At 41.9% G+C, this 26,195-nt stretch overlaps 1 protein-coding gene across 2 annotated transcripts in view; it reads right to left on the minus strand.

Annotated features, from left to right (window-relative positions):
• Positions 1-16,059: 16,059 nt before the first annotated feature.
• Positions 16,060-26,195, minus strand: part of DNAAF11 (dynein axonemal assembly factor 11) — a 70,818-nt gene continuing 60,682 nt past the window's right edge. For both annotated transcript variants that reach the window (XM_059392967.1, XM_059392968.1), the window contains exons 11-12: positions 22,756-22,841; positions 16,060-16,460 (exon numbers count right to left, since the gene is read on the minus strand). In XM_059392967.1, the coding sequence (XP_059248950.1) occupies positions 16,283-16,460; positions 22,756-22,841 (264 nt within the window). In that variant the 3' untranslated portion in view covers positions 16,060-16,282. The remainder of the gene's footprint in view (positions 16,461-22,755; positions 22,842-26,195) is intronic.

Here is a 26,195-nt window from a genome sequence, read left to right on the forward strand (position 1 = left end):
GAGTCCACTCTGAGCCTAGCAAGACAGTTTATTCTTTGCCCAAATGCCACATCATTTAAAATGTCAGCCCCCATGGTGCCCTGTAGGCCCCACTCTCATTTATTTCACTCCATGTCTCTTACACCAAATGGTTAGCTTATTGCTTATTTATTTTCTGTCTCCCTTTAGTGGAATATAAACTCCCTAAGGATGGAGATTTTTTCCCATTTTGTTTATTGCTATATCCTCAGGCTGGAACACAGCAAGTATTCAATCAATATTTGCTAGAATAAAGTATAGCGCACGCAGTGATACTTAATACATGTTAGTTATTATTATTCTCATCTTTACAATATTAGATTAGCCTCAATTAACTAAATACGTCATGAGGATGTGCTGGTGAACTCAGTTTTCTGGTTTATTATAAATTAAGTCATTGCTGATGAAAGAACACATTTAAAATTATATTTTACAAAATAAACCTTTAAAAGTAAGGACTGACTAAAATGACTTTTACTTGATGACTTACCATCCAAGGCTCATGGAATAGCCTCCATCAGGTCTAATGAAAAAACAATAACAGTTCTTGAGCCCCTTTCTAGCAAGAACTACTTCTGCCTCTCTCTTCTCTGGAGCTCTTAACAAAATCTTACAGAGGGACAGAATAGTGGGGAAGACATACTAAGGGAACACTGCTCACTCAATATCTAAGAAGCTTGATTTTTCCCTTTTGATACAAGCAGATGCTGATAGTGTTCATATTTGTGCTGTGATGGCTGAGCTCCTGATGCATCATCACTATCACCATCATCATAATCTGTCATATCACCATGTCACTATCACCACCACCATCACAATCACCATCACCATTATCAACATCATCACTACCCCATCATCATCATAAACGCCATCACCACCATCACCATCATTATCATCACTAACCTCTCCACCACCACCACCATCATCACCATCATCATTACCGTCATCACCACCATCACCACCACCACCATCACCATCATCATCACTATCACCATCACTAACAGCATCACCACCCTGCCACCATCGTCATCAACATCACCACCACCACCATCATCACCATCATCTCTATCATCATCATCAACATTATCAACATCATCATCATTATGTTGATAACTAGTAGTTATTAATATGCTTACTATGTGCCGGTCACTTTATGAGCCTTTAATTCTCAAACTAACTCTGTTAGATCACCATTATTATCAACCATATTTTACAGATGAGGAAACAGAGACTCAAAATGGTAGGTAGAATTTCTAAGATCATATATCCTGTAAGTGGCTCACCAAGGATCTGTCTCATCTTTGTGGGAACCCAAGTCTGCCAAGGTTTTTACTGTACAATAGCGCTTCCCTCAGCTACAACCTTCTTGTCAATTAAGTGGTCCCACTGTAGCCTAGAGATGGATGTTTCAGGTGTTGGACAGATGAACCTGACCTGAGTTTGCTTTACACCTGACCTGAGTTTGCTTTATTTTATAAACATCTGAATGAGCAAATTTTCTCAAATGGGATTTTTAAGCCTCGTAAAGCTTTTAAAGACTGATATTGGCCACTTTGGGAATCACTGGAGTTTATACCAGTGAGGAAATGCACAATCCAGGCTGAGATGCCTGAAGACTTACTTAGAGAGAGTTCCGCTTGTAGGCCCCGTTGAGCTCCTTTTTGTTCCCCATACTAGCACCTCTCCCATCCAGCACAGGGTTCCTGGCAAGTTAGACTCAGCACCAAAAGCAGGGGCAGTGTTTCCATGGTGCCAGGGAGTTGCCCTGACCTGTCCATTAACACAACTCACAATTGATCTAGTTGCTTGGAGACACAACGTGCTCTATTTAAGAGGTGAGCCAGGGCCAGAATGATTCCAATTGGGAACAACTAGCTCTGGAAACCTCACACCCTGTGTGTTGGAGATAGTGCAGCTCGTGGGAGCACAGTGATCGGAAGGACACTGGTAGGCAGGGAGGACTTCCCTTCTCTGACCCTCGGATTCTGCTGATGGCTAATGCAGACCTGCTGATATTTCTGCTGAGTTCCCATTCTTGTCTGAAGTCAGCAGCAGAGGGGGTGCTAACTGCATTCAGGTAACACTTCAGAAGGTAATTTCACGCCCTGCCTCAGTGCTGATGAGGCACTATTAATTTGGGGACACTTTAACACCACTTCACTGTGCCAGCTTAGCAACCTGGCTAATTAATAGAAAAAAAAAAAAAAAAGAACAAGGAGTTGACTTAAAGAAACATTGCAATAAAAAATTAAAAAGTCACTGCAAATGTTTTTATACAAGGAGAGAGTTTGGGATTCTTTATATGTCAGTGGAAGTAGGGTTATGATATCTTATTGTATTATCTTATTAATACACAAATATGGAATCTTGAATATTTTTCTTATAAATCAGTATGGTAGAGTGTAAAAGAATCATGTACAGTGGGAAGTGCATGGATTTGAGATAAGACAGATCTGAATTTCCATCCAAACTCTATTCTTACTGAAACAGCATGAAGTCCTTCAGTTCACCTCAGTGAACTCCACATTCCTCATCTATAACTGCAGCTAAGACTTCCAATACAGCAGGTTATTCTGATTGGAGACTGCTGTATATGATGCATTTAGTGTTGTTTTGGTCCCATAGGAGGTTCTTTTTTTTTTTTTTTTTTAATTTACTTGACACAGAGAGAGATCACAAGTAGGCAGAGCAACAGGCAGAGAGGGGGCGGGAAGCAGGCTCCCCGCTGAGCAGAAAGCCCCATGCGATGTGGGGCTTGATCCCAGGACCCGGAGATCATGACCTGAGCCGAAGGCAGAGGCTTAACCTACTGAACCACCCAGGCACCCCCACCCCCATAGGAGGTTCTTTATAAACAGTCTATAAATGGTAGTCAGATGTCAGAACTCTTCAGACTAGAGAAGCATTCTGCATGTGGAGTCTATGAATTCAGTTTTTTGGACATAAAACACTCCTTAATACCTTCCTGTACCAGGAATTAGCTGAAACTGCAGTCAAGAAGCTTGCTGGGTTTAAGTGATGCTCTGCTGGGCATCGGGGCGTTGGCTGGTCCACAAGAGAACCAGGCTTTCGAGTCCAGAATATCCAGCCTCTGGAGGTTTTTGAGTAGGGCAATGATATGAAATATAGAAACTCTGAGGTCACTGCGGGTGTGGGGGATTCCCTCAAATTGTTTATTATGAGCCAAGCTCTGTGCAGGCTCTGGGTAACCACTCATGGTTAAGATATGGTCCAGCTCCCAGGGAGATGAGGAGGAAATAAAGTGGAATAATTCAGAGTTCAATGCACACTAAAGCTTACAAACACAATAACCTAAAGCAGTGAGTCCTAACCACGAAGGGGATGAGGAATCTTAAGAGAATGTACTGTGTTAGGATATGTGGGGGTTAGGATGGGTAGCACCTCTCTTTTTACTGCCTCAGTTCAGATGCAATGAAAGAGAAGCAAGAATGGACAAAGTTTTCCCTTGAACAATTTTCAGTGGGAAATGATTCTCCAGCCCAAGAGTGGAAATATTTTCTCTGCAAAGGATCAGAGAGTAAATATGGTAGGCTTTATAGGTTATGAGAAACCATGAAGCAGAGCAAAAGCAGCAATGGTCTTTGTGGACAGTGAAATCTGGATTTTCTATAATTTTTTCATATCATGAAATGTTATTTTTTCTTTTGATTTTTTTAAAGCATTTGAAAACATAAAACCCGTTCTTAGTTCACAGTTTGTACAAAAAAGGTGGTGGGCACTTTTGGCCTGTGGGTTCCAGTTTGCAGATCCTTCCTCTCTGCGGCGTCCTGGAGAGTCACTAGCTCATCAAGGTGGTGCCCTCAAGTGGCCAAACACGGCTGGGTCTCTGTCTGGCCAGCACAAAAAATGGCAACATTAACAACAAAAACAGTGTGAGAAAATGTTTATACATATAAAATTTTGCATAGAAGATGTATATATTTATATTTTATTTATATTTATATTTATATAAAATACACAAGTGCATTTTATGCGTGTTGGTGTGTGTGTTACTTGGTTCCACATGACCTTCTTATTCTTTTCTTTGGTAGAGACAATTATAGTAAGTGTTTAATTAAATAAAGGAGTGATTTAGTTCACATTTGGATTGAATTTTAATTTGGACTTTATATGTCTTTGTATTTAACGAAGTTCCCCAGGCAGGAAACATCGTGGCAAGAGGCATAACCCACATGCTATCTGGGATGTTAGGCATCTTCTCCGACGTTCTGAAATAACACAGATTGCCTGCTTCTCAGCCGTCTATTTCTCCCTCAGTGTCCTTCGTTTAACAGCCAGGTCAAGTGTTCATAGTATGAATCAGGCACTGAAGGATATAAATGAAAAACGCAGGTCTTGAATGAATTTGCAACAGGCTTTTTCTTTAAGGAGAGATGGGCATAAGAGCTCCTGCCTCTTCACGCCCTCCCCATTCATAAGGCCAGGCCTGGAAAGCAGCTTTGACTGGGGACAGTTTATTTTTGATAGTCCAAGACTTCCTGTCCTCTAGAAAGTAAGGTCTTAAAGGAAAGAGATCGTGTTGGTCACTGGTGGCCCCAAAGGATTGGAACACTGCTTGCTCATACTAAGGGCTCCTCATATTTATTGGGGAAAGATTTAAGTGATTACCAGTCTAGACTTTTCTGTTTCTAGTTGGCTGAATTTATTATTATTTATATTATTATATATTATATGTTATATATTATATGTTATATATATTTATTATTATTATTTATATTTATTATTTCTCAAATTCTCTAAAAGCAGCATAAAAATGAAAAATTAATATTGACTTATTGATCTGCCTTCCCTTCTCCCCTGACTTAGGATCTAAGATTTCTGAAGAGAGTTAATCACATTCTTCAGCTCATTACACATCATTATCATGCTGTTCATACAAAGCCTCTATATAGTATGTTTCATGTATGCATGTACGTGTGTACATATGTCCATATGCATGTGTATGTGTGTATCTATGTATGTATGTATCACAATTATTTTCTCTGTCATCCCATGTCCCTAGACCCATTCCACTCCCCCACAGCATCTAATTTAGTTTACTTAGTTTATGCCTTTCAAGCTTTCTTCCTAGAATTTATTTTGGTATATGTGTGTCCTTCTAAAAATTGTGTTTCATTGAATGTGTTATTAAAAAAATTTACAAAGATCCTATGTGCTTTGACTTTCAGGCTATTTCTTACTTCTTTTTACTTGATTCTAATTTTCAAGATCTATGCCTCCACACATCCATCTAGTTCATGGGAAGAATGACGTTCAAAGCATAGGCATCATTTTATTCGTCCGTTTCCCTGAATGGTGGGCTCCTCCCACTCTATCCTACAACAAACATTTCTTTGTGGACCCAGGTGTGAGTCTTGCTGGGATGCATGTTGGAAGGATGACTTCCAATATAATTGATCAGGCACCTATTTTGATGGGCTGTTGCTCACAGGGTACCAATTGTTAGGTGATTCGACCATCACCCTCTCTGCACCAAGAGCTGCAGACAGGTTTCCAGAGGAGAGAGGGTGTTCCCATTTATCCACCTCTTTCTGGCAGTTAATAACAAGTTTTCTTATCTCCTTGTTTAATTGGTCTCTTCTGATTGGCCAAGTGTGCTTGTTAGTGTTTAGATTTTGCCTTCTGTCACTTTCCTAGTCTTTCTTTTCCCCCATCAGCATAAGTTCTCCATGTCTTTTAGACACTAATCTCTTGTTTCAGAATTTCAAATAACTTTGGGTAGGAGATGTCCTGTTGAAAACATCTTTACCCATCTTGAGATCCTAAATATATTTACCTATATTTTCTTCTATCTGTTTTATAGATTTATCTTTCACCTGCCCATCTTTAATCCATTTGGAATGTATTTTTATGCTGGGAAGTAAACACACCCATTTTTTTTCTTCCCAACTGAAAATCCATCTTTCACCCATTTTTTTGTGATGCCACTTCTGTCACATTCCATGTTCCCCGGGGTCTATTTTTCATTTCTTTCTTTTGTTGCTATTCCTTTGTTAGAATCACAAAACTTTTATTGTATTGTTTAATATGCATTTATGGTTATGGATTAAGGGAATATCTTTTTATATAGTAAGGTAAGTCTGAAATTCATTTTGATTTTTATTTTCCAATTTGTCTTGGCCATTGGCTGACCCCCAAGTTCTTATATTATTTTCATTGGAAGTGAATCAAATTAACTATTGGGGATCTGAAACATTTGTATGTGTCATCAAGCCATCCATGCACAATGGTGTAGACAACCCTTTGGTAAGAATTTCTTTTATGTCCTTTGAACAGAAGCAATTTATTTCTCTATTCTATTTTTGCATGTTCAGGATAATTCCTAGGTACTTTATAGGTTTTGCTTCCAGATGGCAAACTTTTGTTTGTGAATAATAGCTTGTATTCTATTTTACTTTTAATTCACTATTATTGATGTAGAAGGACACTGTTAAAATTTGTATATTGATCTTAAAATTGGGAAGCTTTACTGAACTTTTTTGTTCTAACAATTTGTCTTTCTCTGTTAAGCCTCTACAAAAATAATCACATTGTCTAAAAGTAAGGATATCCCAATACCCCTTATTCCTTTTCTTGTCTTTTTTTTTTTTTTTTTTTTTTTTTTTTTTTAATCAGAACGTGCAGGAGCATGCTGAATCAGAACAGGGTAGGAAACATCTGTTTCTCCTCCTGAACTTAAGGAAGTGCATACAAATAAATGATTTTCACTAAGTATCATGATTGCTATAGGTTTTTAGTGGGGAAATCTTATCAGGTTAAAGAAATTCTTTTTCCTAATACCTATAGTTCTAAGGGTTTTTTCCTCTTCAAAAATTGTATACATTAACCAATAATCTTCGACAAAGCAGGAAAGAATGTCCAATGGAAAAAAGACAGCCTCTTCAATAAATGGTGCTGGGAAAATTGGACAGCCACATGCAGAAAAATGAAATTGGACCATTTCCTTACACCACACACGAAAATAGACTCAAAATGGATGAAGGACCTCAATGTGCGAAAGGAATCCATCAAAATCCTTGAGGAGAACACAGGCAGCAACCTCTTCGACCTCTGCCGCAGCAACATCTTCCTAGGAACAACGCAAAAGGCAAGGGAAGCAAGGGCAAAAATGAACTATTGGGATTTCATCAAGATCAAAAGCTTTTGCACAGCAAAGGAAACAGTTAACAAAATCAAAAGACAACTGACATAATGGGAGAAGATATTTGCAAACGACATATCAGATAAAGGACTAGTGTCCAGAATCTATAAAGAACTTAGCAAACTCAACACCCAAAGAACAAATAATCCAATCAAGAAATGGGCAGAGGACATGAACAGACATTTCTGCAAAGAAGACATCCAGATGGCCAACAGACACATGAAAAAGTGCTCCACATCACTCGGCATCAGGGAAATACAAATCAAAACCACAATGTGATATCACCTCACACCAGTCAGAATGGCTAAAATCAACAAGTCAGGAAATGACAGATGCCGGCGAGGATGCGGAGAAAGGGGAACCCTCCTACACTGTTGGTGGGAATGCAAGCTGGTGCAACCTCTCTGGAAAACAGCATGGAGGTTCCTCAAAATGTTGAAAATAGAACTGCCCTATGACCCAGCAATTGCACTATTGGGTATCTACCCTAAAGATACAAACGTAGTGACCCAAAGGGGCACGTGTACTCGAATGTTTATAGCAGCAATGTCCACAATAGCCAAACTATGGAAAGAACCTAGATGTCCATCAACAGATGAATGGATCAAGAAGATGTGGTATATATACACAATGGAATACTATGCAGCCATCAAAAGAAATGAAATCTTGCCATTTGCGACAACATGGATGGAACTAGAGCGTATCATGCTTAGTGAAATAAGTCAGGCGGAGAAAGACAACTATCATATGATCTCCCTGATATGAGGAAGTGGTGTTGCAACATGGGGGCTTAAGTGGGTACGAGAAGAATAAATGAAAGAAGATGGGATTGGGAGGGAGACAAACCATAAGTGACTCTTAATCTCACAAAACAAACTGAGGGTTGCTGGGGGGGAGGGGGGTTGGGAGAAGGGGGTGGGATTATGGACATTGGGAGGGTATGTGCTTTGGTGAGTGCTGTGAAGTGTGTAAACCTGGTTATTCACAGACCTGTACCCCTGGGGATAAAAATATATGTTTATAAAAAATAAAAAATTATATTAAAAAATTGTATACATTAAACTTCAACAAAATTTTGCTATATTTATTGCAATGATATAATCTTTCTTTCTTACATCTATTAATGTGAATTAAATAGATTTCATAATGTAAATAGATTTCTTAACATCTGCATTCCTGAATTAAAGGTTGCTTGCTAGCAGTGTGTAATTTTTAATACAATGGTATTAAATTAGTTGATATTGCATTTAAGTTTTATATCCATTTTCATAAATGAAATGGCTCCCTATGTTTTGTGAACTATCTTTATCTGGTTTTGTATGAAGATTGTTCTAGGTTGCATATTAATAAGCACTTTTTTTTTTTTTTTTTTTTTTTTTTTTTTGCAGGGGGACCAACTGAAATGATAGAGATTGTTTTGTCCTTTGAAAATTTTATAGAATTCTTATAAAACTGCCAGGAGCTCATAAATTTGGTGGTGGGGAAAGGAAATTGTGTAGGGAAATTAAGAAAAGTCTCTCAAATTTTCAAAGTTTTACTGGTTACAGATAAACACGATTTTTTAATTTTTAAATGGATTTTATTATTAAAATGTTTATTTTTTCCAAAATTCCAAGCATATCGGTGTGTTGTTTCCTTAGCATTTTATTGAAAAATTTAAATTTCTATCTTTATAGGTCATTATTTTCCCCCTTTTCCCCTTTCATTCTATATTTTGTTAATTGACATCATCATTCTATTTATTTTCCCCAGTCTTACCAGAGTTTATCCTTCAAGTCTCTTCAAATATACATACTTCTCTACTGTTTGTTGTTTTTCATGGATTCATGGATTTCTCTTATATCCTCACAATCCACTTCTCTTAATTATTGAGTTTCTCAGTTGTGTGTTTTCTAGCTTCCTGAGTTAAATTATAAGTTGTTTTGGTCTTTGACATTTTTCGATGAGTGTACTTGAAGTGCCAAGAAAAATTGAGAAACGTTCTGAGCTGGGTAAATACGGATTGCTGGGTGGTCTGCCAGCACAGCTTCCTGGGCCATCGCCACTGTCCATCACTGATCCACAACTGTGCAAGTGGTAAACAGCTAGGAGTCCTACAGGTGGTGTCTGGTGGACTGCGACTGACCGCTGCCCGGCGGAAAGACCTTGTGTCTGTCTGTGAATTCGTGGCAGCGGAAAGACCAGTCTTGTGTCTTGTCTGTGAACTCTGGGCAGCAGGACCTCCCCGCTTTGCTGCTACTGACTCGCAAGTTCTCCTCAGGACCAGTTGGGACATCCTACTGGCTCGCTTATTAGTGAGTTAAGTACAATCTTTGACATTCATTTATTTATATCCGTAGGAGAGTTATAAATTTACATTTTTTAAAAAATTTTTTAACAAAGGCGATACATTTTCTTCTAAGCATTGCTTTAGCTTCATCTTTAAGATTTTGACCTATGTTGCTTGACAGCTCATACTGAGATCTGCCCCCATCCGGAGCCTCGGGGAAGCCTGGGCTGCATCAGAAAGCATGTAAAGGGAAGGCCAGAAAAACAGTCACTTTTGAGCAGCTCAAGTACAGTTATCACAGTTCACTGCTGCTCTCAAAGAAATATGTCCAAAGGAAAAGTTTTCCAATTTATTTATTTATTTATTTTTATTTTTAGAGAGAGGACATGTGAGTGGGGGGAGGGGCAGAGCGGGAGAGAGAATTTTTTTTAATAAAAATTTTCTTAAAGATTTTATTTATTTGAGCAAGAGAGAGAGATTGATGAAACAAGTGGTGGGGGAAGAGGGGGAGAAGCAAGCTCCCTGCTCAGCAGGGAGTCCTACGTGGGACTCCATCCCAGGACCTTGGGATCATGACCTGAGCTGAAGGCAGATGCATAGCCAACTGAGCCACCCATGTACCCTTAATTTAAAAAAAAAAAAAATAAGGTTTTATTTATTTATTTGAAGTAGAGAATGAGAGAGAATGTGCACGAATGGGGGGAGGTGCAGAGGGAGAGGGAGAAGCAGGCTCCCTGCTGAGCACAGCCAAACTCTGGGCTTGATCGCAGGTCGTGGAGAGCATGACCTGAGCCAAAGCCAGACACTTAACCAACTGAGCCACCCAGACACCCGAGGATTTTTCTTTTTTTTAAAGATTCATTTATTTATTTTGAGAGAGAGAGAGAGAGAGAGACAGTGTGTGGAGGGAGAGAATCTCAAGCAAATATCCCTCTGAGTGTGGATCCTCACGCCAAGTTCAGTCTCATGGGATTCTGAGATCATGACCTGAGCTGAAATCAAGAGTCAGGATGTGGAACCATCTGAGACACCCAGGTGTCCTTGGCATAGGAAATTTTTTAAAAACCCTCTTTTCTATTGTTATCTGCATGACCTAAGGAACATTAAATGGGATCTCATTCATAACTCCAAATAACCCTTCTGGACTGCATCCAAGGATCTTCTAGTTTGTAAGTACTTTTACTTATAGAACACTTCAAGGAACGGAGAAGCAGCCAGTGGCATGTTTGATGACAATGGGGTGGTGACTCCAGCCTCCAGATTTCAAGTTATCCTAGGCATAAGAGAGAAAAGACAAGATGTCTCCACTGTCTGTATTTCTGACCTACAGAAAGTGGGAATGTGATGAAAGGGTTGTTCTGTGTCACTAAGTATGGAATGATTGTTATGTAGCAATAATAACCAGAATGGGCATTCTAATCTTTTTTTCCCCTTTGGTAGTAGAGATAAGCAGACTCCACAACCCAGTTCTTCATTACTCTGAGTTCTGTCAGGGGAGATCCTGGATCTCTGTGATCTGTGATTTCTCCCTTCAATAGACCAAGGACAAGAAGTGCACTTTCCCAGAGCATCTGATGCAAGATGACGGCCTATCAAGTTGGTCTTAATTTCTCTCTGAAAAGGGCCCCATTTGTTTATAATGACCTCAACAACTGATACTCTTATGAAGGAATAGGTACTGTGTGCTTGGTCCTGCCTTTTCCCCCACCAGTAGGGTCTCTGCTCTGTCCTGGGGCCTTGGCAACATCAAGCTGCTCCCACCCAACCCTGAGAGGGCTCACCTGGGTCCTCAGATCCAGCCATCACCATCACCAGCCTCAGCTCAGTGACACCACAACAGAGCATCTGGGCATGTGTAACCCGCACATGGCTCTCATTAATGGAGACAACTCTGGTGTCATGGGTGGGTTGGTGCCCAGGGACAAGTGGTGGGAGATGTGGCCCCACAGCAGGATGGGGTTCAGATCTTATCCTCTGGCCAACAGTCCAAGGGGTATTTAAGTCGAGGAGGCATGAGATGGGGATCATGTTGACAAGTGGATGATGGGAGATTGAATGCAAACAGTGGAAATGGGTTTGGAGGTCATAGGAGAAGCCCTTTGTGAAGTAGAATGGACAGGATTTAGTTACCAACTGAATGCCGAACACAGGAATCAGTGAATGGAAAGTGAAGGCATAAAACAAGAGCCAGAGGACAGAAGTCAGAATAAGGTGAAGGGGCAGGAAAAGAGGAAAGAAGTTGATGGATGACCTGAATGTTGGACCAGGTGGAGTCAGGTGAACTTTAGGAAAGCACTGGAGGCCTGAAACGGGGATTTCAGGGACCATCAGCCTGGAGCTGCCAGCAGAAGGCACGGGAATGGGTCCAAGTGTCCCAGGACAGGGGGAGTGTGTACCCACAGGAGAAGAGGATGGGGCTGAAGGGGTCACCCTGGGTGGAAGCCTCATGCGAAGGGTGAAGGGAGAGAAGTCATGGAAAGAGGACGAGAGCTGGGAGAGTTGGCTCTCGGAGGAGAACTTTCCCTAGCACCTGACATGGTTCCTGGCACCTAGCAGGTGCTCAGTAAATGTTTGCTGAGTGAAGAGACCCATCCTCAGGGCCGAGGGAAGCTTACCTCTCACACACAGAAAACACCAGACCAAATGAGAAGAGCAAAAGTTAGGGAGTGAACTTGGAAATGAACAGCTACTTTTGGCTAAGGTCTGCTCTAGGATTGTCAGACACATTGGCCTGACAGGCATCAACTGGATACAGGCTAGCACTTTCCGTCCAAATGTGTCAGGCAAGCTGTGACAGACTGCAAACGGTGACAGACTCATGCTGCATGATGCAGCCCCCAATATCAGGTGAAAGGCAGACTTTCTGTGCAGGGTGGAGGGGTGAGGGAAGGGGGGCACTGCAACCTAGGCCCTGGGCCTTGAGCCACATTGCCCACCTCGTCCCTGTGACTGCTGTGGTCAGCAGTCTCCTGCCACTCACAGGCCACTCATATGAAAGGGCCCCACTTCCAGGAGTGGGATGCAGAGATGGGAACAGCTGGGCCAGGCACAGGGGTACGTGACAGTGGAGAAGGGACATTCTTGCTGTTCAACACCACCTACAGAAAAGCAGGAGGAAACGTTTGTGGACTGAAGGGCATCTGGGCATCGGGCAGAAGCTGGCATCACGTCAGCGAGATTTTTCTCTTTCCTGGGGCCTCTTCTGCCCCTGGAGGAACGGATGTGGGTGCAGAAGCAATGAGTTTTCCAGAAGTAAGAAATGGGCAGAGGTGAGGAGGATGGTGCAGCGAAGATCTGCAGAGAGAGCTAGAGCAACGGATTCCATAATCGGGATATTTTTGCAAATAATAATCTTGCACCAAGTGATCAAAACAACGCATTTGTGCCTCCCACTCTGCCTTTCTGCCTTCTTCAGTGGAGTGGCCCTGCCCTGCCCTGGATGAAGATGTAGGAAGGTCCTATGACATTTCCTCCTGCTCTTGGAGAATGGATGACCCTTCAGCGTTCCCAGTCTCTGCTCAGTAAAGTCACCATCCCAGCATTAATGTTCTCCACTCCTCTCCCTCCCCTGCCCCAGTCCTTGTCCCAGGCTGCTGAAGAAGAGGGGACATGTGGCTCTTCTCTCACCCTACTCCTCTGCTCCTCCTCCGGACTTCTGGGTCTCCTGCTTCATCCTGGAATCAGGAAGGCAGGGGCAGGCGAGGGAGGAGAGGTGAGAGGAGTGTGTCAGCTCTGTCCTCTGCCACCCAGCTCCATCCACTGTCGCCCTCCACCATCCTGGGGACCCTGGGAGTGTGACCTCTCAGGGTCACATGGACAGTCTCCCTTGCCCCTGGCTTCTGGTTGGATTTGGCCAGTAGGAAACTCTAGCAAGAGATTGGAGCAGAGGAGGAAAGTAAAGTCACAATGTTTATTCCCCCAGCTTGTCCCTGTGGGCTATATCCCTGGAAGAAGGTCCCAGTTCCAGCTGGATGTCTATTGTCCTCAGCTGTCTCTCTGGGTCCAGGTAGCCACTCCCTCTCTCCCTCAAGTCCAAGGCGAGGAACTGCCAGGACCTTGACTGGTACCGGTTGGATGGTCCTCACATGGCTTGGCCTATCTTCTTTCTGCCAGCCTAGAGGACAGATGAAACTCACTATTCTCCTTCTTGAGGACCTTTCATGGACTCTTCAGAGGCTCCCTGTTTGTCCCTCAACTACATCCCTGGTCCTGGACAGTCCTCTGAGCTTTTTTCCTCAGACCTGCATGCGGTGGCATGCCTCCAGTCTCCTCCCTGGGCTCCTCAGCCCTCCGGATAGCCGAAATAGACAGTACCCACAACAAGCCACATCTGGTCCTTAGAAAAGTCTCAATTTTCCCTGCCCCCAGCCAGCTATGGGAGGGGACCACACTCTCCATTCCTCTGGCACAGCTTTTCTCTGGTCCCAAGGATGGGACTTCAGTCCACGGTCGGTTTCAGGTTTCTCAGGCAGGAGTCAGGCACTAGCTTGTGTATCACCGAACTTCAGGAAACTCTTCAAAACTCCCCCGTACAACCGTTTAAAGGCCCTCTAACTAAGCTTGGACTATAGAGGAGGAACCCCAAATTGGAGGTAGAGTTCACATGAAAGTAACAGCTCTCTCCAAAGACATGTGTTCATCCATCTTTACCCTCAAAGACATCATCCCCCACAAAGCCCCTCTACCTCATACTTCTTTTTATATTTCTAAAGGGAGTGAGTTGTTGTAAGATTCATAAAGTAGGTTTGTGCCTCTTTTCTTTGAAAACATTGCCATGTGAATCATCTCCTTCACTTCGGTCAGTAAAAATCTTTCATATTAGATATTCAGTCAAAAATGACTTATTGAGAATCTCATTCTAACATCCTATTGGGCTAATATCTTGGGTCAAGCCACCTGATCTTTGGAAGTCTCAGTTGTAAAACTAACAGTGGGTTCAGAAAAGTTAGCTCAGTTTGTTAGTATAATTGATCTGTATTTGTTTGCATCATAAAAAAATATAAGTTCAGTAAAACCCAAGTCATGCGCTTTGGGTTCACCATTATAATCCCTGCACTAGGTCCAGGGTAGGCACATTCCTATTGAATGAAAAATGAACAAATGCTTAGTTGAGAGGATTTCTCCTAAGATAAAAAATGAGATGGGTATAGGAAAATATTTGAAAAAAAAAAAAACCTACAAAATTCAAAGACACTCTTTTGGGAGAAAAATGATTGTCCAGTGGTAGGCTTGCCTTTTAAGATGGAGCATTGTCAGGGTCCGTTCTCCATTAGCTCTCCCACCCATTCTCTGATACTCTGCTTTGCTCAGCCTGCTCCAGTACACCCTGGCTTACTGGTTGTTGCTGAAACCATGTGCTACCTCAGGCCCTTTGCACCTGCTGCTCTCAGTTTTTAGGACACTCTGCCCCCAGGTATGCACATGGCTCACTACCTCATGTTTGGATCTCATTGGAGATCCCTGCTATGCTGCCCAAATTTTATCCTGTAAATCTTCCTCCTAGCCTTCTGTTACGAGGCCTGCACATACCCTGGGTGATTGTGCACTGACAAACAGAGTTTTCAGGGTTACTAGACACCAACTCTAAACTGTAGTCCCCAGGAGACCCGAAACAACAATGTGGTCCACAGTCAGGGGGAGGTTGTTTTTTATTTCAGTTGGGAGAGACTGGAATGAGAAAGTTTTATTTTTGAACCTAGCCAATTTAGTTTCTTTATATTTTCTCTAAGTGCTGCCTAAAAATGGACTAATTATTTGAATCTTTTGATTTGGAGCTAAAGGCACTAGTGGTCCTCTGGCATTCTACTTAGAAATCTCTTTCCTACACCTACTCAGGCAGGAGGTACATTTATAATGTTTCCATGTTACCCCAGGCAACAGCTCTGTTAACCTTTCCTCCTCTATGTCCAGGGGTCTCCTTTCCCCATCACTGATGAGTATTTCTTTCTGTAAGCCCTCAGGACAGCCTCCTCAAGGCTGGCGGAGCTTCTATAACTTTCTTGTGGAACAACAGAGGCACCCAGTTTAGCTCTTCCCAAGAGAGAACCTGCACAAGGAGTGCAGAGTACAAAAAGCCTCCAGCCCCAGCTGCCTTTCTCTGGTCCTGGAGCTACCTGCCAAGACATAAACATGGCAGGGGTAGCTGGGCTTGGCCGTCTTGATGCAACAGGTTCACCTTACGTGGACGCCTGTGCTAGAGCTCCTGCTGGGCTGGCTGGGTTCTCTGAGAGCTGCACTGTCTCCTGAGGCTCCATTTAGCCCATCCCCCTTCCCCCTCCCTCCACCTTTCTCCCCTAATTTTGCGGATGTCAAGCCTATATCTATAGCCTTACAGATTCTCTCTTCCTACCCCTGCTCATTCTCCTCTTCATCATTCCAAGGCATTACCACCAATAATCATGAGAAGAAAATTGAAACACTGCTAAAATCATATTAAAGCATACCAATTTGATCCAAAATTACAGTTTTAACTTCTGAGCTTGACCAATTTGCTGAAGTACCAATTTAATAATCAGGCCTTTTATCTTTGACTTCATCTCTCTGCATTAGCAGCCAGTCCTGTGATAGAAAATCAACGTCTTAATGTAATAGTTCTGTGATTTATGGAACATTTGCACTAGTGAGCATTTTATTATAGACAAATGAGTTATAGCATTTTAAGGTATACATTTGAATTTTAAACTAGTTTAAGAATATTAGTGTATAAAGTAGAAGCTCAAACACTGGAATAGTAACATTGATAAATAAGTCTTTGTTTACTCCATAAATGGTCTGCACACACTCTGCAATGAACAGAATGGGGTCTGGTGGGTCCGTCGGTACAGCTTGATGTTTCAAATCAATGGAGGCACTTCAGGGTTGTCTTCAAACTCAGGATCTTCTTCACTTGCTGTAATTTTGGGTTCAGATTGAATTCTTCGGGGCCTGTGTTTTTTCTCTTGAACTATGCTAGCCACATCAGGGAAGGAATGCTTGCTAGGATCTACTTCTAATTTCTCAATTTCCTTGCTTCTACAACAGCAAAAAGAGACAAAAGGAAATTAAGATGCCATTTTAAATGAACTTTCAAACCCATTCATTCATTTATTCAGCAAATATCGGCAAGTGCTATCATTAGAGCATAGAGATGCCCGTAGAGCATAGTAAAAGAATAAGAGACTGTCCGTGGTTTCAGGTAGCTCAGAGCCTTCCAGGACCAAGAGTAGAGAAGTAAAGTGCTGTTGTTGCACAGACAGTGAGGGGAGGTCAGCTAGGAGACTCTGCTCACTTGAGAATCTGTATTTATTTACGTTTTTAAAGATTTTATTTTTAAGCAATTTCTACCCCCGCATGGGGCTTGAACTCACAACCTGAGATCAAGAGTTGCATGCTCTACTAACTAAGCCATCCAGGTGCCCCTCACCTGAGAATATCTAAATGATACAGCAGGCAAACCCCACAGCCAGGATGGGTCACAGACCACTGTGGGCAGGTCTTATGCCTGACTGTAGCTAATCCGGCTCCTGGGCCCTGCTGCTTTGGCGGATCCAGCCTGCATGCAGGGGCATTTATACGCATTCGGATGCCCAGAAAGCTCTGTCCACCAGCTTCCCCAACAAGATCCCACTCCTGCTGTCGGTGCCCAGTCCTCTGGCAACAATTACATGAAAACACAACAAGAAAGAGTCCCACACCACCATGGTATAGAAAATTCTAGATAATACAGGTCACTGGGCTGCTTCCCTGGCATTTTCAATCCATAGGTCTGAGGTTGGGTCCAGCACTCTCTATTTATAGCAAGTTCCCCCAGTGATTTTGATAATCGGCCAAACTATTTTGGAATCACTGTACTGGTCATCCAGTCATCATTCTGCAGAATATATTACATGCCTCCCCTATTCCAACGCCCAGCCATCCCATGGTCTGCACAAATAGGCTTGTTTCCTGGTAGCATCTCACAGCGCAGCATAGAGCTTGAATAGAACATTTATCACATTATCATGTAATTGTCTCATTATTGGTCTGATCTCCCTACTAGACCAGTATTCTTGAAACAATTATATTGTCCTTTTCATCTTGTATCTTTGGTATATAGCTTTACTAAATACATGTTAAATAAATAAAAGAAAAATTATGGTACTGCGCAATCCTAAAATTAAAATCTTTGACCTACAGAAAATCACAGTCGGCCTCATCCAGGAGCCCCACACTGATGTCCTCAGATGCAATGTATGTTGGGGGAAGGGAGGGTCAATCCTCTCAGGAGACTGTAAACTCTGTTTTTCTGGTAACCCTTCCACCTCTTTCTTGTTGGTTGCCCTTGCCCTCAAACACTTGAAGGCACTTGAGTTTTTAATTTTCCTCAGTATTCTGATGGATACACACGGACCCACTAAAGGAAAGTGTAATGTATACCAAGAATACGAAGCACAAATATTCCAAAGACCCAGACTGTACACTATGGACTATGTAGAAAATTAGTTTCCATAGTCAATAATAAGTAGAGCTTTATTTTTTAATTTCCATGCTCTTATTTCAAAGGCTATCATATCTATGGCTTAATTAAGTAGGTTATCTAAATTCATCTATTATAATTATGCTGACTTTGAGGAAAAGCAGCCTGTCTTACTTCCAGGCATGAACCTCTTGGCCCACAACTCTGGATCTTAGCAATAAACACTGAACCCAGTCAGAGGCAGTTATCTGCCACTCACCCCTTCAGATGTTGTGAGAAAGAATTTGCACGCAGGACTTTAATTGGTCATGAGTCTCCAGGTAATAGACAGTAAGAAGATAGGCTAAAGGCACCTGCAGATCACACTAATCCCAAAATAAAGAGGAGAGGGATTTTGTCCCCTGCTGCTCCTCCCTCAATGTCAGATGCCAACAGATACCCATCGCCAGTTTTACCCACTATCTTACTGTCAAAACCAGATCCACTGGAGGCCAATAAGAATAACTGGAAGGCAAAATGAATATTCTCATTACCATGGAAGAAAACAAAAGAAAAGAAAAGGTCTAAAATCACTAGGCATAAAACACATCAAAGATTGATTCCTTATATTAAAGAACATAAGCAAAGGACTTGCTTCTGGTAATATGGAAGGCCAGCATATTTGGACCAAAGACTCCCACCTCCCACTGAAAGCATCAGGGAGATTATGAAAGATGTGATAAGATAATAAAGAGCCGTAAGGGCAGAATTCAGTAAAAGGAGGAAGGAGGGAGGAAGTGGATCCCTCAAGCCACCTTTGCTCTGAGGGTATTTTCTGAGCCCCTAAAGTGGCCTTAAAAAGTCTGGGAACAGAGGTCAAGGCCCTGAGTGTGCCAGGTCGGCAGTCTGACAGGACACCTTCTCAATCAGAAGGCTTTTCTGTCATGTAAGAAAGAATGAGAAGTAAACCCACTCTGCCCACTGCCCCAGGGACTGTGAGGAGAGTGGGAGAGAGAAGGGCTGAGTTGTCACAGTCATAGTTAAAAACCACTGATCTTGAATTCAAAGTGAAGTGGTTCCAAACTAGCCGTGCCTTCAGGTAGGGTCTGCCTCAAGCACATGCCAAAGCTCCCTGGCTCAGCACCTCCCAGGCTTCTGAGAAGCCCCTAAACTATTTGCTAAGGCAATGGAGCAGCTCACCATCAAAATTAACAAGCACCCAAGGAAAAGGTGTGTTTTGCATGAGAACCAGTAGAAGCAACAAGGACAGAAATAGAAACTAAAAACTTCAGATTTTGAATATGAAAATATAAATTATGAAACTAATAAAATGTTTCAGATTTAATAGTATAATGTTGAACTTTTCCTCTGGGGTTGGCAATCAGAGATGCCTGCTATCCCTCTCCATTCTACATTGAATACCATACTTAAATACCACACACTTAAAAAATTAATACAATGTGGGTATATTTAACATGAATCTAAACACAGGCCTCGCAGCCTTCATAAGAATTAACTCCAAGTGGATCACTGACCTAAACACAAAGTGCAGAACTGTAAAATTCCTAGAAGAGAACACAGGAGAAGAGCTAACCAACTCTGGGTATGGCCATACCACTATTGGTACAATAGGAAATGCATGATCCATGAGAGAAATAGTTGACAAGCCGGATTTCATTAAAATTAAAAACTTTTGCCTCATGAAAGACAATTTTGGGAGAATGACAAGACAAGCCACAGACTGGGAGAAAATATTTGCAAAAAACATCTCACGAATGACTCTTATCCAAAACATACAAAGAACTCCTCAAACACAACAATAAGAAAACAGTGTGACTGGAAGACGGCCCAAGGACCTTCTCAGACACCTCACCAGCAAAGACGTACAGCTGGCAAATTAGCAAATGAAGAGATGCTCCAGACCATATGTCATCAGGGAAATGCAAATTAAAACAACAAGGAGATGTAAGTACATGCATATTAGAATGGCCAAAGTCCAGAACACTGACACCACCAAATGCTGGCAAGAATGAGGAGCAACAGGAACTCTCATGCATTACTAGCAGGGATGTGAAGTGGTACACCATTTTGGAAGACAGTTTGGCAGTTTCTTACATAACTAAACACACCCTTAACCATGCGATCCAGCAGTCGCACTTCTCAGTATTTGCCCAAAGGAGCTGAGAACTTATGTCCACACAAAAACCTACACACCGTGTTTACAGCAACTTGATTTATAATTCCTCAAAACTGGAAGTAACTAAGATGTGTTTCAGTAGACAAATGGATAAATAAATTTTGGTCCATCCAGATAATGGAATGTTATTCAGCACTAAAAAGAAAGACACTATCATGTCATGGAAAGTCATGAAGGAACCTTAAGTGTATATTACTAAGTGAAAGAAGCCAATCTGAAAAGGCTACATATTATATGATTCCAACTCTAGGGCATTATGGAAAAGGTAAAACTAAAGAGACAGTAAAAATATCACTATTTGCCAGGGGTGCTGGTGGGGACGAGGGAGAGGGATGAATGGGTGAGCACAGTTATTTTTAGGACAGTGAAACGACTCTGTATGATACTATGACAGTGGATACATGTCATTGTATATTTGTCAAAACCCACAGAATGAACAACACTGAGTTTGAATCTTAATGTAAACTATGAATTTTGGGTGATAATGATGTGCTTCAATGTAGGCTCAACAGTTGTAACAAATGTACCACTCTGGGCGGATGTTGACAGTGGGGAAGCCTGTGCATGAGTGGGGGCTGTGGACATATGGGAAATCTCTGTGCTTTTCACTCAATTTTTCTGTGAACTTAGACTGCTCTAAAGAAAAAAGTCTATTAAAAAAAAAAAGACACCAAGCCCAAGAATCGACTAAGATTTATAATTCTGGCACTTAGCAACTTTGTAATCTTGGGCAAATAAATCTCTTTGAACCTCAGCCCATTAGGAATAACCCAATTTCTCCTGTAGTTATTTTGAAGATGAAAGACAGGTGATGGAGAGTATCATATAGCACAGACTAGGCACTCAACACTCAATAAACCCATTCTGAGCAAGTTATGTGTCCCCCTTGATCAGACAGTGTCATGGGACCACAAGAGTTCACAGAATCAATTACCTTTCCCACAAAACCTGATGCCCTCTGGTGCCCGTGACCACAACCTTACTCCACTGATCTTCCCCTCCAGTCACTCTGTCTGCATAGCAAGAGGAAAGGGCCACTCTGGCTTTGAGAGGTGTATCTCTGGGTCTGCCATCCTCCTCTCCCTCAAAGTCACAGCTGCCTGACCCCGTTCCCACATACAGCCTCCATAGACAGCTGTTTGTTTCATGGGATCGCCCATCCAGGGGCTGAGGTGAAATGGATGGTGAAGTTTGTCAGTGATTAAGGAGTGCCATGAACAACCTTCACATAGATATGTTATGCAGAGTTGGAAGGTGATTATTTCTCAGAAAAAACAAAAACAAAAACACCAAAAAACAAGAGAGACTTTGCAAATGTAATGTAGGAAGTAATCACCATACAGGTGATCTCCCCAGGATCTGAAAACGAGCTCCACGGTGTTTGTCATGACTTGGCTTCCCATTCCTGCAATTCTTCACAAACTGGATTCGCCCTCCTTACATGTGTGGATGCTGCTGGAGATCAGTTATGACCATTCATATTCATGATGGCATAACATTCATTTATTCACATTATTCATAATAGCATAATATTCATAATAGCATAATACCCCTGAATCTCTGTAATTTACGCACATATCTGACAATGGAAGCCACTAAACTAGGAAATACAAGAGTGGGTCTCCAAGGTTAAAACCAGCAGCCCACCTTTCAAAAGGAATTCAACTCCACACCTGTTGTTTAGACAAACCCCATGTGTGAAAGTCCACAAAACTTCCACCGTTGACTCAGAATACGAATGCCTGAGTGCTTGTATTATGCAAGATGTAAATATAGCTCTTGTTCAGGTATTTTTGTGATGATAATTTCAGCATATACATTTGTATCACAAAGATAGTTTGCCTGAGTTCAAAATAGATTTTGCCATCTGGATGGTAAGAGTCTGGAAATCATGACAAGTAGAAGGAAAGTCGAAAGGCCTGGGATGTGCATTCTAAGGAAGAACTAAAATGAGGAGGGCTTTGTCCAGAATACTGTGAGAGAGGTCACTGCTCACAGGAGCTGGGCTTTGTTCTGAGGGTCTTCAGGTGGCAGAGCTAGAGTATTCAGTGGGAATGGAGGAGAGGCTTCCTGCCACGGGGGAGCATGGAGATCAGGGAGGGAGCCAAGGGAAAGAAGCTGATGCAGAGGCTCACAGATGACCTGTGAGTAGGAGGTTGACAGGAGGGCACATGATGGGGCCTTTTGGCTCTTGCAGCCCTGAGAGTTTTAGGATCTGTGAAGTGACATACAGACCATGGGCAGCCTGAGCAGCATTATGCACAGGACTCAGCAGAGCTGTCCCAACATGTCATGGCTACCCGACCTTCAGACATCCTAAACTTCTCTTCTCCATTTGCCCCATCCGTAAACTGAGGATGAAACCGGGGAGGATGGAGTGTGTTAATATGGGTGAAGCACACAGAACAGTGCCTGATACAAGGTCACTCAGTCAATATTAGCAGTCACTGGTGCTGACATCACCACTCTTAACATCGTCACAAGTAACTGGGGCCCGTACATACACAGATTTGTTTTTTAGGGATCAAGAGCCCTATAAATCGAGAGTCTACATTTTGGGAAGAAACATTAAAATTCACAGCAGGAATCGTTTGTAAATTTTAAATAACTCTATCTTTTAGGGAAGGTGTATTCTAGACAGCAAGTGACAATGAAGAGAACTATAATGAAGCTTAAGAGAGCTGGGGAGGTAGTACCTTCTGTTTGGGCGCTCTCTGCTGCTGTCCGAGGTACTTTTCTCAGATTTGGATGTTTGTTGCCGACCTGTGATTACTCCGTCTACCTGAAATGAAAATACAACACGTGCTAGGTGATACATTACTCTTTGATATATCTTCAAAAACATACACTATCTATATATTTTTAAGAAGCTAAAACATTTTAATTTTTGCTACATATTCCATAAAAGAGTCTAATTTAAGCCCCTGTATGTGGCATAGAAAAGTTGTATCACAAATTGAATCTGTGTACAATACTCCTGCAAAGCCACAAGCAGGGGGAATACAGTGAATCAATTCATGTAACAAATATTTTCTGAAAGCAACATGCCAGACACGGCTTGGGAGAGTGGGTGAGGATAGAGATGTGGCAGAGACACTGCCCCTGAGCTGTCCCACTCCCACACACATGTTGCAGCAGGAAGCACACTGAGCTGGAAGCTCAAATCCCTACCTTCCCGGCACATCGGACCCCATGAGGTATGAGCTCGAATGCTTGTTTTGGGTATAAAAAATTCTGTAAAAATTCTATAATTCTTCCACTTCCTTTAAACCAAATAAGCTCAGTGCTAAGCATGTTGGGTTCTCAACAAATGAAACTGATTGATTTAATTTAACAAACATACAGCAAAGATTATTCACACCCAGCACCTTCCCTTCGGAAGCTCATAGGTACAAACGTGTGGGGGCAGAAGAGAACATGGGACCACTTACTAGACCCAGACACCACGCTGGACATATGCCTGCCAACATGAGGCAGTTCACGTGTTCTATTTAACCCCTCCCTCCAGTATTCCTGAGAGAAGGATTATTTGTAGGTGGAGAAAAGGAATTTTAAAACTCCTCTACTCGTGTTGTTTTGGTCCACTAACCAAGATGGGGGCCTCTGCCTTTTCTTTCCAGGGAAGGGAGAGGTCTGGCATATGTACATTCCCCCTCCCAACATAATCATTTTTCTTTAGGGAAAAAGTACTTCAACTTACTGGCCACATTTCACTGGTGTGCAGGGTCACTCCTCCTCTGCTGGTGAGGGGCATCTACTGCCCTTTCTCTTTTGGGCCTTAGACTTTTCTTAGTGACAGGAGTGGTCAGATCCATGAAGGAACAGACTAGGCTTGGAATTCGAGGGTCTGGTCACCATCCCACTCTCATCTGCCAGCTCAGGCAAGCATGTTGGACTCGCCGTCAGTGTTTGGGAAGACAATCAGGAGCCCTAAGGTAGCGTCAATCTTAAGGCAGATTCTCTAATCCAAGTTTTACCAAACCTCTGCATCAGAGTGCTGGCCACTTAATCCAATTACTAGATGAGGTAATCTGTTTCCCATTTGACTAGCAATTCTTGATTGCATGTCCTATTGGTTAGAGTCCCAGAAAGCCTATCCCATTGTTTTTCACATGAATGTTTTATGGAAACATAATGTTTTAGGAAGTGTTCCTAAAACAAAATGTTTTAGGAAATGAATGGTGAATGAAGAAATGTAGTAATGAATCCTAACCCGAGGGATGATAGAATCAAATTTGGGGAGGTGAATGCTTGAGGGAGAACCATCTCTCCCTTCTATGTTTTGGTATAAGAACCAGTGTTTTAGACAGTTGTGTATTTATCTATCATATTTGACAACAATTCAGTCCATCTGTGGGTGTGTTTTTGTGCCGCTCCCTTACGCAGAGGAGCGTGCCCTTACCTTCCCATAGAACTCATATGAGGGAGGACCTCTGTGTGATGCAGAAAGGAAAGATCTGGTAGAACCCGACCCTTTTGGTGTGTCTACTGAACAAAAAAAATACCTGTAAGTACCACACATGGCCAGTCTTGTGCTGAGACCCTAGGAAGAAAGAGCAGTGACTACTGCAGGGACCAAGGATACTACATTTCAAGTCTGGAAGAGTTTGTTAAAAGAGGTATTCTGAAGAACAAAAACTTATAGAAGAATACTGTGGAAGAATCATCAACTAAAGCTACCAATGCAACACTTACTGAATAATTACAGGAGGTGACTCATGGAAAGTTTTGCCCAATGAAGCAGATTCTATTATCATCAAACACGTTTTTTGTTTTTGTTGTTGGTTTTTATTTGTTTTGTTTTGTTTTGTTTTTGAGGAAATTGATTCTAACATGGTTTATTTGCTATGTTTTAAAATCTATTAATGTCAAAATTTTGTCTTCCATTAATTTCTTGTTGGCTAATGACTGATGCTATATTTTCGGATGTTAATGTTGGTGAGGTATGTGTTTACACTATTTTAATATGAAAACTTAACTGAGTTTTCTTCTTTTTCTTTAACTGAACTAGTGTGATGAATACAAATAGTTTCCCCACCTTCCTGGCCTATCCTTGAGGACACGGAAACGTTCAGTAGCTACTGAGCCTGGTTCTGGTTTATTAAGCCATATTAATATCAAACATGAAAGAAAAGACACAACTGAGGGCATTAAACAGAGACAAGTCCAGTTGAGGGGAGCAGAGGGAGAGGTTGCAGATGTCAGGGTAATGAAACTGGCCCCTTCTTCCTGCAGTGTCTTAGAGAGGCAGGAGGACCTCTGGGAGATGTGGCTGCACCATTGGGTGGAGCAGCACTGTCCACTGGAACTTTCTGCAATGATGGAAATGTTCTGTACAGCCCAACATGTTGTTCCCAAACATTTGAAATATGGTTAGAGCACCTGAGCTTAAAGGTTTAATTGTATTTAAATTTCAGTAATTTTAACTGACCAAGCCAGAGAGAGAGGAACACAGTTACTGTAAGCCTCAAATGCATATGTGGACTGCCCAATTCTTCTTCAGGGTGAAGGACATCCATCCATACCAGTTACTCCTAATTCATCTCTGGTCCTTGACTATGTGGTCTTTACAGTTCTGGAAGTCTCTGCCCCTTCCTCAACATGCCAGAGAACTGGTACCCTTATGAAAGTGGGAGAACTTGGAGCCTAGGTCCCAAATTGATCCTGCTCCTGGCTCAGCTCTTCCCTCCCCCTCACAGGAGGCTGTCCCAAGGCATGCCCTCAGAAACATGCTGCACACTCCTCTCCATCTCAGATCTGTTCCCAGGGAGCAGTGGTACCTTTGCAATATTTTTTTATTTTTTAATATTTTAATTACATTAAATGAGGCCAATGTTAGTTAAAAAAATCATTAAATTGTCAGTTTTAAGAAAAAAGCTCTTGAGCCAAAAGTACAAATTTTGTATTGCTTCACATTGTAAATGCACTAACAAGAATGGGAGCATATGCATAATTAAAGTCTTAAAACACCCCATTTCTAACACTGTTATTTGTCACATAATAAGCTCAGACAAAGATTCACTGTGTTTATGGAAATGCAAATAGAATCACAAATTTGGAACTTCTCTTCACAGAGAATTTGCTGTGCACCAGAATCTAAATGTGTTTCTTATTTTTAAAAGATATTTTCAGCTTA

The sequence above is a fragment of the Mustela nigripes genome, chromosome 3 (assembly GCF_022355385.1).
Source record: "Mustela nigripes isolate SB6536 chromosome 3, MUSNIG.SB6536, whole genome shotgun sequence".
NCBI lineage: Eukaryota > Metazoa > Chordata > Mammalia > Carnivora > Mustelidae > Mustela > Mustela nigripes.